Source organism: Scyliorhinus canicula, chromosome 14, assembly GCF_902713615.1.
Source record: "Scyliorhinus canicula chromosome 14, sScyCan1.1, whole genome shotgun sequence".
Classification (NCBI taxonomy): Eukaryota; Metazoa; Chordata; class Chondrichthyes; order Carcharhiniformes; family Scyliorhinidae; genus Scyliorhinus; species Scyliorhinus canicula.
Window position 1 is genome coordinate 7,899,741 of NC_052159.1, and position 13,057 is coordinate 7,912,797.

Consider the following 13,057-nt stretch of genomic DNA (forward strand, 5'->3'; position numbering starts at 1 on the left):
TCAAGAAGGAGACTCACCACTAACATGCCACAAATGAATTAAAAATAGACAAATGCAAGTCTTTCCTCCTTCCATTGCTGCGTGTAACTATGTGAAAGAGTTAAGAACCAGGCAACACCCATTTAAGTTGATTGGCAAATGTGACTTGGAGTAAACCTTTCTCACCCGGTGAGTGTTCAGGATCTGGAATGCGCTGGGCGGGAGTGTGGTGGAGGAAGGGTCAGTCGAGGCATTCATAACGGTATGCGACCATGATCTGAAGAAAAAATAAATTGCTGAGTATGGGCAGCACGGTAGCCTTGTGGATAGCACAATTGCTTCACAGCTCCAGGGTCCCAGGTTCGATTCCAGCTTGGGTCACTGTCTGCGTGGAGTCTGCACATCCTCCCCGTGTGTGCGTGGGTTTCCTCCGGGTACTCCGGTTTCCTCCCACAGTCCAGAGATGTGCAGGTTAGGTGGATTGGCCATGATAAATTGCCCTTAGTGTCCAAAATTGCCCTCAGTGTTGGGTGGGGTTACTGGGTTATGGGGATAAGGTGGAGGTGTTGACCTTGAGTAGGGTGCTCTTTCCAAGAGCCGGTGCAGACTCGATGGGCCGAATGGCCTCCTTCTGCACTGCAAATTCTATGATAATCTATGAGTTACAGAGGAAAGCCTGACTAGGTGAGGTGTCTTGCAGAGAGCTAGCACAGATGTCGCAGGCCAAATGGCCTCCTTTATACTGTCGCCATGTTGTGATTCTATATGTTTCTGTCACAGGGAATTGGAGTTGAGAATTTAACTCCAGAACGCTCACATGTTTATTATTATTATTCTGGGCCGGAGGGCCTCCATTAACATTGACATTTGTGCAATGTGATGACTCAAAGATCCTGGGTGGTCACTGGAGATTTTGTAGAGAATCACTGGTTTTTTTGTGATCTGGGCAGATTTTTCTTTGACGAGGACGTCAAGGGATCCGCCTCCAAGGCCGGTAATTGTGGTTAAGGTGCAGATCAACCGTTATCTAATTGAATCGCGGAACAGGCCTGAGGGGCTGAATGGCCCCCTTCCTGTTGCTGATGCCCCGACTTAAATTTTCTTTTTTGTTTTGGCAGGGCTGAACGAGAAGAATAGACCGAAGCATTCGGGAGACGGAACCATGAATAATTCCACCTCTGACCTCCAGCCCAGTCTGCAGACGAGAGGCTGCACGTATCAAGAGAAATTCAAGAACATCCTACTGCCCGTCACTTACACAGTGGTCTTGATCTTTGGCCTGACCCTAAACATGACTGTCATCATTCAGATCTGGTTCTCCCAGAAACCGCTGACCAGGAGCGCCATCTACATGGTCAACTTGGCTATGGCGGATGTCCTGTACGTCTGCTCCCTTCCACTCCTGATTTACAACTACATCCACATGGACTACTGGCCTTTTGGTGAGATAATGTGCAAGGCCGTCCGTTTTCTCTTCTACGCCAATCTTCACGGTAGCATCTTGTTCCTCACATGCATTAGCTTGCAACGTTACCTCGGCATCTGCCACCCGCTCAGCACTTGGCACAGGAAACGGGGCACCAGGTTTGCCTGGATGGTCAGTGGCCTGCTTTGGACCATTGTGATAGTGGAATGCGGTCCCACCTGGAGATTCGCCTCCACTGGTGTGCAGCGGAACCGGACGGTGTGCTACGACTTGAGCAGCCCCGAGAACTCCCTCTACTACTTCCCCTATGGGATCACCTTGACCGTGGTGGGGTTCATGATCCCGTTCATCGGGCTGCTGACGTGCTACTGCGCCATGGCGATGGCGCTCCACAAGCCCGACAAAGTGCTGGGCCTCGCCAACGAGCGGAAGAAAAGCAAAGCCCTGCGGATGATCATCATCGTCACCGTCGTCTTCGTCATCAGCTTTGTGCCCTTCCACGTGACCAAGACGGCGTACCTCATCATCCGCGCTCAGCGCTCCGTTGCCTGCCAGACGCTGCAGAGTTTCGCCCGGGCGTACAAGGCCACCAGGCCCCTGGCCAGTCTGAACAGCGTCTTGGATCCCATTCTCTTCTACTTCACTTATGAGAGATTCAGGCAGAGCACGCGGAACCTGCTCGAGAAAGTCAGCACCAATCGGCAGGCTAGAGCTCAGAAAGAGGAGACGAGATGAACTTTTACCTCCACATCCCCCCCTTTTTTTTGTGTATCCCAATTCAGTCAACTCGCTTTCAGACTGGCCAGCAGTCCCTGACTTGGCGGCAATCCAAAAGACTGTAGCCATCTCTACACCTCAATGAGCACTAAATGGAGGAGTGACATGGACGGGTGTCTGCGCTTAAACTCAATGTGGCTGGCATGAGGCATGCATGTTACCCTAGAAAACGAGCAAATCTGTGACTCATCCCCTCGGAATGCTGACAGCTCAATACTGGAGTTTGACTGACACCTATCAACAAACAATTATACTGAAAGTGCAGTGGGACTTTGCAGTTGACATTTCATTCCTTGTGATACTGCTCTGACCCACTGGGCTAGTGCGCAGTCAATTCCCCACTTGACCCCGAGTCGCAACTCAATTGAAATTCACAAATCATTCTTAGAAAAACACCCAAAAGTCTTTGGCCCTGGGCTTACCAATAATTACAGTCACCAGGCTTGTAAATTTAAACACAATAAATGTTATTAATAACAATAACTATGATTAAATATGCAGCAAATACAACAGGTTAACTATTATCTAATTCTTAACCCTCCTCCACCCCCACTTAAACCCGCTTCACCCTCTACATACACACACACACACAAGACAGACAAACACAGAGGGGGAAAGAGGGGTGTGAAATAATAAGTAAAAGTACAAGAGTCTTTGTTTCAGATGGTTTTCTTCCAGCACACCTTCCTTCAATTTAGTTCGAGGTTTCTGCTTTCAGTCGGTAATGATTGTCACTGTAGATTCACTCAGGTCTCTGCAGTTTCAGAAATACAACAGCTATGTAGATTTTCTGGAGGAGAAAAGAGAATGAGAGAGATCAGCTTCTTTCCTCTGAAAATCCTTCCTTAGTTCTCTGGGGGGGGAAAAAAACCATCCCACTCAGGCAGGATCCAATCACCGCCTGTTACTGGGCACAGTATGGCCTTTAGGCCAATTCATTTGCCTCCACCCAATCAATCGAACCAAGTCCCATTGATCTCTCGGGTGCCTGAAATCCTGGGTTCTGCTGTCCGAAGGCGAGCACAGTGTTCCCTTTGTACCGTTTGAATTCCTCACTTCCCCTGCTCCATTAGGCACCCGTGGATCAAAATAATAATAGCAAGAATAGAGAAAGGGGAAACAAGGCAATCAACAGGACGAACCCTTGCAATACAAAACTAAAATAAACAAAACGTTTAAAAAGGGGGCTGGAAATCTTTGCGGCTCAAGGATTTATTTTCCAGGCAGGGATATCGGAGTTCAGATCCCCCCCCCCCCCCCCCCCCCCCCACCCTGCATCTCCCACATGTTTTGGTGACAGCATTCATTGTTTTAAATCTCTCAACTCAAAATATAATGGCCTGTAGCTTCCGAGCTTCCGGGCGTTGTAACTGTCGAATGCCCCAAAGACTCGCGGGGGAACTCCGACAGAAGCCTCCCAGGTAAATGTGGCCTGGGAAGTTTAAACTTCTGTTGGGCAATTGTCCAACAGATTTAAATCAGACTGTGGATGATTCTGACAGTCTTACAGGAATAGTTACCCAGGAAACACCTGAAGAATTAACCACACTTCTACGTCCTGGGGAACTATAGTATCGACTCCCCCGCGACCCCCACACCCCCTCCACCAATATCCACCCAACTCCTTCCATTATCCATCCTCCCCGACCACCCAATGCCTACCTCGCTCAACACAGCCCGAACATCTGACCCCACTGAACTACTGCCCCCGCTGACCGCCCGACCCCCCCCCCCCCCCCCCCCCCCGAACCATCGGATCCTGCTGACCGACTGTCCCCCGACCAAACAACCAAAAGGCCCCTACCCCTCAAACCTACCCACTTACCTTGCAGTAGTGGGAGGACCTTCAAACCAAGCTGCTTGACCCTGTGAGGAGCTGTGGTTTCCTCACTCTAACTGTGCAGCCCTGCGCCGAAGGCCTGAACCCACACACTCCTGCCGGGTTCTGAACTTGACTGTCCCAACGCATTCCTGGCAGCTCTCCAACATTCTATCTTCCATACGCCTGAGGTCATCCAAAACTCTGCTGCTTGTGCCCGAACTGACAACAAGTCCCATCACACCGTGTGCTCACTGACCTAACCAGTCAAACAACCTTTTGATTTTAAACCTCTCATCCTTGTTTTCAAAACAATCCTGGGCCACACCACCCTCCCCAATCTCTGTAATGTTCTCCCTCCCCCCCCCCCCCAACCCCCCACCCCCCCCTCCCCCCCCCCCCCCCCCCCCCCACCCCCCACGCTGTGATCTCTGCACTCATTTAATTCTGATCTCTTGGGTATTGCTGATTTTAATCGCTGACGATTGGCGACCAGGCCTTCAGCTCTTCAGGCCCAGGAATTCCATCCCCCTCCCTCCCGCCTACACCTCTCCATCTCGCTTTCCACCTTTAAGGCATTTCTTAAGACCCACCTCCTTGACCAAGCTTTTGGTCACATGACCCTAATATCTCCTCAAGTGGCTCAATGTCACATTTTGTTTTACACTCACTCCTGTGAAGGTGATGTTTCATTATGTTACAGACATTGGGCGGGATTCTCCCCCACTCGACGGGGCGGGCGGTCCCAGCGGCGAGGGGTGGCGTGAACCACTTGGGCGTCGGGCCGCATCGAAGGTGTGGAATCCTCCGCAACTTCAGGGGCTAGGCCGGTGCCAGAGTGGTTTGCGCCCCGCCAGCCAGCGCGGGAGGGGCTTTGCGCCACGCCAACCGGCGCCAAAGGGCCTCCGCTGGCTGGCGCATGCACAGGAGCACCAGCGTGTGCTGGCGTATCCCAGCGCATGCGCGGGGGGGGTTCATCTCCGCGTCAGCCATCGTGGAGGTCAACAGCAGCCGACGCAGGGGAATAGAGTGCCCCCACGGCGGCGGGCGGCCCTGTGCCGTGGGGGCAACCTCCCGGGGCCAGAACGCCCCCCCCCCCCTCCCCGAGGACCCCGGAGGCCGCCCATGCAGCCAGGCCCCGCTGGTAAATACCTACTCTAATTTACGCCGGCGGAACCGGCCAAAAACGGCGGCCACTTGGCCCATCGCAGGCCAGAGAATCGCCGGGGGGGGGGGGGGGGGGGGGGCACTGCCAGCGGCCGCCAACCAGCGCGGCGCGATTCCCGCCCCCGCCAAATCCCCGGCGCCGGAGAATTCGGCAGCCAGCTGGGATGGGATTCACGCCGCCCCCCTGGCTTGGCGGGGAGTCGGAGAATCCCGCCCACTATATAAATATAACTTGCTGAAAAAATTCCAGATACTTCAAATGTCAAAATAAAGGCCTTGCACGTACATCAGTCCAATTTTACAGAAGAAATTTAAGATTACATTAGGCACAAACGCTAACTGTTTTTTCCCCGATTCATTCCTTTAACTCCATTTTTATGAGCTTGAGGGATTTTACATTCCGTTTTGTTTATTCCAATTTTGAATGGAGATGAGCTACACCATCAGCGAGAAGCTGTACTCAATGGAAGGGCCCTTTGGGCATCCATGTTGTCCTGCGGTAGTTCACTCCCTATAAGCACTATTTCCTCCTCAGGTCACGGGAATTAATTCACTCTCAGCCCTGGTAACCGTATAGGAAGTTCTGGGGAGGTTATATCCATCAGAAAAGACTGAACAGGTTTGGGGTTCTTTTCTGCAGGAAAGTGGGTGATGTACCATCAATTGAATGCCAGACAAGTTGCTGAACAAAAGTATGGCTTTAATATACTAGATGTTAAGCCCTGCGGTCGATTACAGTAGAAGGACGACCGCCGGGAGTACTGGGTAGTTATACCCCGCCCTGGAGGTGGGGTTAACTCAGCCTCTCGACCAATCGGGGAGCCGTCACATGACTGGTCTCAACCAACCGGTCGTTAGGCACATGACCAGGGCCAATGGTAAGCCGGTGTCCTGCACCAATGGCAGGCAGCTATGCTAATCATACCACCACAGAGGGGACTCAAGGGAGACGCGATGGAGGCCTTAAAGATTAAGAAAGAGTTTTCTGGGCATGGAGAAGGTGTTTTCACATGATGGGAGCTGGGGACTGTCGTGTTCGGTACACTGGTCTAACACTGGCTGCAACTGGATGCAGCTTAGATCAGAGAGATACTCCAGACCTTGAAGTTAGTTCAATCAGGTTTATTGAACTAATAGCACAGTTAGCACAGTTCTCTGTGAGTTCGACTCTCTGCTAACTTAAGTGTGGTTACTCTGTCTGACTGAACCAGACTAGCTCTTAGCCAAGTGGTGGAGATGTGGGATTGTAACAACACCCTTGACTGACTCTCTAGATGTTCATCAGTGGAAAGAGGCGGAGTGTCAGTGCCTCGTGTCTTTTATAGTCAGATCCCACCCCTGAGTGTCCTGTCTGCTCATTGGTCATGTCCTGTTCTCTGTGTCCATTAGCTGCTTGTCTGGATATCATTATGTGTGTGTCTGCATATCATGACAGGGACGGGGGTAGCGTGGTGGGAGGGGGTGGTGGAGACTAGAAGCAAGGACTGCTCCTGAATGTTAGTCAAAAATTAATCCAATCCAGAATTCAGGAGAGGCTTCTTTACCCGGAGAGTGGGTCAAATGTGGAACTCAGTCATGCAGGCAGTAGATGAGGCGAATGGTAGGGATGTATTGAAGGGGAAACACATGAGGGAGAAGGGATAGATATGTGGCTGGGGTAAGATCAGTGCTTCCCAAACTCTTTCCCGCTCTGATCCCATTTTATTGCTTCACACTTGAGTGAGAATTGAGGGGCGGGAAATATAGGAATTAGGAGCAGCATTAGGCCATTCGGCCCTGCTCTGCCGTTTGATAAAATCATGTCCGGTCTGATTATAGTGGGGGGGGAGGGGGGGGAGAGGAGTGGGGGAATTGAGATTGTAACACTGGCTGGGGATGGGGGGCTGCCAGAATGTTTCTTGACCGGGCGGGGGATGGAGAAAGGATGGCTGGGCCATGGGGGGAGGGGGGAGGATGGTAGTGGAGCTGTGGGGGGGGGGGGGGGGGGGGGGAGGGTGGTAGGGGAGCTGACTGGCATGGAGGGGGGAGTTGTAGGGGGTTTTCAAGCATCAAGGGTGCAGGCAATAAAGAAAAGTCTCTCGTAGCCAAGTTGCTGTCAACCATCAGGTCTCGAAGAGCTCATTTCGTTCGGCCGCGTCCACCAACAAGAATCTTCACACACATCAAAGGGCCAATCCCAGGGCTGCCAAATATAAGTCTACTCCAGGGCCGCCGTTGTTGGCTCAGAATGTGACTGCTAAATGCTCATCCCGTGACCCCACAGGTGGCTGCAACCTGCACTTTGAAGAGGAGATTGGATGGATGCTCCTGGCTTGAATAATCACCAGTATGGCCCTGTTGGGCCGAATGGCCAGCTTCTATCCTGGAGGCACTTTGTAAATACAAGGGAACCATGACAGGTTCTCTGAGGCCCCAGTTAATTGTGACGAGTGCATTATACTTAGTCCTGTCTTATCAGGTGGGAGAATCTACAAGTAGTTGAGGAAAAACCTCCTCACTTTACCTGCATTTTAGTCCAGCATTTTCTTGTTGGGGTAAGTTTTACAATTTAGCTCTCTTGCAGAGTTTTGTCCTATCAGACGCATGTCGGGGAGGTTAGGGAGGGGGTTGGGGTGTGGGGGGGGGGGGGGGGGTAGCTGCTGGGGGTAGGTGTGGAGAGTGAGAGGGGTTGACGGGAGGGTGACGACCCAGAAGCGTAGAAAATGCAGTGCAGAAGAAGCCCTTTGGCCCATTGTGTCTGCACCGACACATGACCTACCTAATCCCACTTTCCAGCACTTGGCCCATTGCCTTGAATGTTATGGCGGGGGCTGAGTGCTCTGTGGTAGTCACCACTAACTGTATATTAGATGTAGTACGGTAAGGCTCCTGTACTAGAGGTACATGGGTAAATCCCTGCCTGTTGGCTCCACCCAGTAGGCGGAGTATAAATGTGTGTGCTCGCCGGAGCTGCTCCCATTCTGGTAGCAGCTACAGGAGGCCACACATCTTTGCTGAATAAAGCCTCGATTATTCACTACTCTCGTCTTTGTAGTAATTGATAATGCATCATAATGTGAACCCAGAGTTCAGTCTTCACATTTTCCAGCATAATGCTTATCCCAAATATCTGCTCCACTCCCTCTTGAGCTACTATCCCCGGCACCTTCACTTTCATGGAGACCTCTTGCATCTTCAGTGAGAGAATAAACCTGGACTGCTGTGGAAGATGAATAAACACTGTGTAACAAGGAAGGGTATCGCCTCCTCTCTGCTGCCTTGAGATTGAAGTTGATTTGCACTATTTTTTTGATTTGTAGATTTCCTTATTTTAATTAAAAAGAAACAAATGAAACAAATAAATGTGACTTGCGTTGCGTTAATAAATCTGCCCAGCCTCTGCCCTCAATGATTTCCTCCAATTTTAGCCTTCAATGCCAGCCGTGATCCAGTCGGTACCACTGTTGTCGAGGACAACCATCGTCATAACGCCACGTTGTGCCCAGAATCAAGGCCGATGCTCCCAATGTGGTTCTGAGGGAGTGCTGCATGGTGCTACCTTGGAGACCCAGGGGCTGGCATCTCTCTTGGGTGATGCAGAAGGCCCCGAACAAACGCAACTCAGATTGGAAACACAAAATGCAACAGCTACTCAGCAGGTCAGAGAGCATCTGCTTCGAGAGAAACCAAGTTAGAGTCCCAATATAACAATAATCTTTATTGTCACAAGTAGGCTTACATTAAACACTGCAATGAAGTTACTGTGAAAAGCCCCTAGTCGCCACACTCCGGCGCCTGTTCGGGTACACGGAGGGAGAATTCAGAATGTCCAATTTACCTAACAGCACATCTTTCGGGACTTGTGGGAGGAAACCGGAGCACCCGGTGAAAACCCACGCAGACACGGGGAGGATGTGCAGACTTCACACAGACAGTGACCCAAGCCTGGAATTGAACCTTGGACGCTGGCACTGTGAAGCAACAGTGCTAACCACTGTGCTACCCTGCTGCCCAAATCTCCTGGTGGAATGCACATCGGGAAATGCCAGCCGAAACCCTTCTGAAGTCCTGATGCACTGACATTCGTGGGAATCTCCCGGGAAGTTTAAACTTCCAGTGGGCTGATTTCAGCTGTCGGGGAGCCTCTGTAAATGTTCCTGATGCTGAGCTCAGGGCAGAGACTTGGGACAGAGACATGAGGCTTACTGCTGACTTCCCATGCAAATCAGACAGTTCAATACCCAGCCTAAAAGCTGGATAATCCAACTCCGCATCACAACTGACCCTCTCTAATCAAACCCCAACCACTCAACATTCCACCCCCGACCTCCCGATTAAACACCCACCCCCCCACCTGCTGACTGACCCCTGACCCCCCAACCACACCCCTGATCCAACCTGACTACCCTCCCCCGCCAACCTGACCTGACCCTGCAACCCAATCCAGGTCCTTCCTGACCACCCAACTCCTGCCCCTCCCCCCCACCGACTGCCCTGACTACCTTCCCGACCCACCTGCACAACCACCTCACCTAACCTTCCCATTCCCTTACTAACCCATTCTCTAACCTGTTTATTAACCCACTCACCCATTTCACTAACCCACACGCATTCATGAAAAGATTTGGACCGTGAATACGAATAAAGAGCAAAGAAAAGTACAGCACAGGAACAGACCCTTCGGCCCTCCAAGCCCGTGCCGACCATGCTGCCCGTCTAAACTAAAATCTCCTACGCTTCAGGGGTCCGTATCCCTGTATTCCCATCCCATTCATGTATTTGTCAAGATGCCCCTTAAACATCACTATCGTCCCTGCTTCCACCACCTCCTCCAGCAGCGAGTTCCAGGCACCCACTACACTCTGTGTAAAGAACTTGCCTCGTACATCTCCTCTAAACTATGCCCCCTAGTAATTGACCCCTCTACCCTGGGAAAAAGTCTCTGACTATCCACGCTGTCTATGCCCCTCATAATTTTGTAGACCTCCATCAGGTCACCCCTCAACCTCCTTCGTTCCAGTGAGAACTCGGAGAGCCTCCAGTGAGTAACGAGAGTTACTATTGTAAAAAGGGAGTGTGCCCTCTCCTTCCCCGACTCGCCTATGCCCACGGAACTTCCCTTGGAATACCCACGCATTCAAATGGTCATTGGATAGGCATATGGATGATAAGGGAATAGTGTAGATGGGCTTTAGAGGGGTTGCACAGGTCGCCGCAACATCGAGGGCCGAAGGGCCTGTACTGCACTGTAATGTTGTACGTTCTATGTTCTACGCTGACCATAAGACCTTAAGACATAGGAGCAGCATTAGGCCACTCGACCCATCGAGTCTGCTCCTCTATTCAACCATGGCTGATATTCTTCTCACCCCATTCTCCTGCCTTTGGCCCATAATCCCTGACCTCCTTATTAATCAAGGACCCTCTGTCTCACAGACACTCGGTGAGCCGGGATAGGAAGATCCCAGAAGAAATGGACAGTATCGTCATGTTGACAAAACCCTCATGGGAACTGCTAACATGCCCCAGCGTTGGAAGACGGAAGCCAGTGTTTCAGGTCAATGACTGTTTATGCCCCAAAATGTTGATTCTGGGCAGAATGTTTGGAGACTGGTTGGGAGGTGGGGGCTGGGTGGCTGGTGGGGGGGGGGGGGGGGGGGTTGCAGGGGCATGGAAGGGATGTGGAGTGGTGTAGGGGTTGTAAACTGGCATCAGAAGGGAACCCCGATGCCCCCTTGCCTGTGGGCGTGTTCCCAATGGCGGGAACATTGGCAGCTTGGCATCCTGTCAACTGGAGGTGAGATATCATTTCTGCTTTAGAAAGTATTTTATTAAGGCATTTATAATTCTGACATTTTAAACAAAGAGATCCAACACAGACAAAAACCCTACAATAACATACCCATCTCCCCCAAGCATAAACCCTAACTATCATGATCCACATACCTATTCCATCCCACGGTTCATTAGATTCCCTACCCTTATTCGTCACTTCCATGCTTCCCCCCTCCCCCCACCTCCTGCTGATGGTCAATTCTCCTTGAAGAAGTCGATGAACGGCTGCCACGTCTGAGCAAACCTCTGTAATGAACCCCTTAAGGCAAACTTAACTTTCCCTAGCCTGAGAATCCCAGCCATGTCACTGACCCACACCCCCGACTTTGGGGACTCCGAGTCCCTCCATCCCAGCAAAATCCATCTCCGGGCCACCAGGGAGGCAAAGGCCAAACCGTCGGCCACTCTCCCCCCCCCCCTGGGCTCCCGGATCTTCCGACACTCCAAATATTGCCACTTCTGGGCTCGGAGTCACCCTCCCTTCCAGGACCTCTGACACGACGTCCGCAAATTCCTGCCAAAATCCCCTCAGCCTCAGACACGCTCAAAACATATGTACATGGTTCGCAGGACTTTCCCCCGCACCGCCCACATCTGTCCTCCACCTCCTCAGAAAACCTACTCATCCAGGCCACAGTCATACGAGTCCCTGTGGGCCGCCTTGAACTGGATCAGGCTGAGCTTGGCACACGACGAGGATGCATTGACTCTCCTCAGGGCCTTTACCCATAACCTGACTTCCAACTCACCTCCCAACTCGTCCTCCCACTTCCTCTTCACCTCCTCGATTGGGACCCCTGCCCACTCCATCAGCTCCTTGTAAATTTCCGAGATCCTCCCCTCCCCGATGCTTGTTTTTGACATCATCTGATCCCCCTAATAACCACCTTCAGTGCCTCCCAAACAACCCCCGCCGAAACCTCGCCCGTGTCATTGGTCCTTATGTATCCCCGAATAGCCTTCCTCATCCGCTCACACGCCTCCTCCTCCGCTAGCAGCCCCACATCCAACCTCCATTGCGGGTGCTGGGTCTTTCCTTTACTATCTCGCAGGTCCAACCAGTGTGGGGGGGGGGGGGGGGGGGGGGGCGTGGTCTGACATCACTATTGCTGAATGTTCAGCATCTACCACCTCAGCCAACAGCGTCTTATCCGTAACAAAAAAGTCTATCCGGGAATACATCTAATACACATGGGAGTAGAACGAATACTCCTTTCTCCTCGGCCTCCCAAATCTCCACAGATTGACCCCCCGATGTGCTCCATGAAACCCCGGAGCTCCTTCGCCATAGCTGATACCTTCCCAGACCTAGAACTCGACCAGTCCAACCTTGGAATCTCCCCCCATAATCAGTCAATGTGAATCTAGGTTCTGAATCTTCCCCAGTAACTGTCTCACAAACTGCAAACTAATAGGGGAGGACCAGACGGGATTTGTTAAGGGATCCAAGTTCAGGGCATATATATTTACCAATAACACGGCCGTTCCCTCCAGATTCCCACTATTCATAACATATCTACCCCCCAGGTCCGCTTTTATATTCCCCACCTCGAATGCCACCTGCTTATTGACCAAGATCGCCACCCCCCTCGTTTTAAAGACTAACCCCGAGTGCAACACCTGCCCAACCCATCCCTTCCTTAACCTAATCTGATCCCCCACCTTCAGATGTGTCTCCTGCAACATGGCCATGTCCGCCTTCAGTTGCCTCAAGTGGGTGAAAACACGGGCCCTTTTGACAAGCCCATTCAGTCCACAAACGTTCCACGTGATCAGCCTGGTCAGGGGAGCACACCGCACCCCTCCCCTGCTGATCAGTCATAACCTCTCCTAGGCCAGCCTTCGGCCCATGTCCCGCACCTCTCCTGGCCCGCCCTCGGGTAGCCACCGTCATCAACCCTCCTCCTCCTCCACTTTGAAAGTCGCCTCCCCGTCAGCAGTATTATCCCCCACCCCCACCCAAACCCCGCACTCCCCCCCCCCCCCCCCCCCCATATATCTTCAGCTCACCCCCCACTGCGTTTCCGTGAACTACCCCACCCAGCTAGCCTGGCAGACCCCGCCCATGGCATCCC

At 52.0% G+C, this 13,057-nt stretch overlaps 1 protein-coding gene across 1 annotated transcript in view; it reads left to right on the forward strand.

Moving 5' to 3' along the window:
• The window catches only part of LOC119977561 (P2Y purinoceptor 3), a 51,329-nt gene extending 48,713 nt beyond the window's left edge, over nucleotides 1-2,616 (forward strand). Inside the window, exon 2 of the mRNA XM_038818653.1 lies at nucleotides 1,098-2,616. Within this exon, the coding sequence (XP_038674581.1) occupies nucleotides 1,142-2,140 (999 nt within the window). The 5' untranslated portion in view covers nucleotides 1,098-1,141 and the 3' untranslated portion in view covers nucleotides 2,141-2,616. The remainder of the gene's footprint in view (nucleotides 1-1,097) is intronic.
• The last annotated feature ends 10,441 nt before the right edge of the window (nucleotides 2,617-13,057 follow it).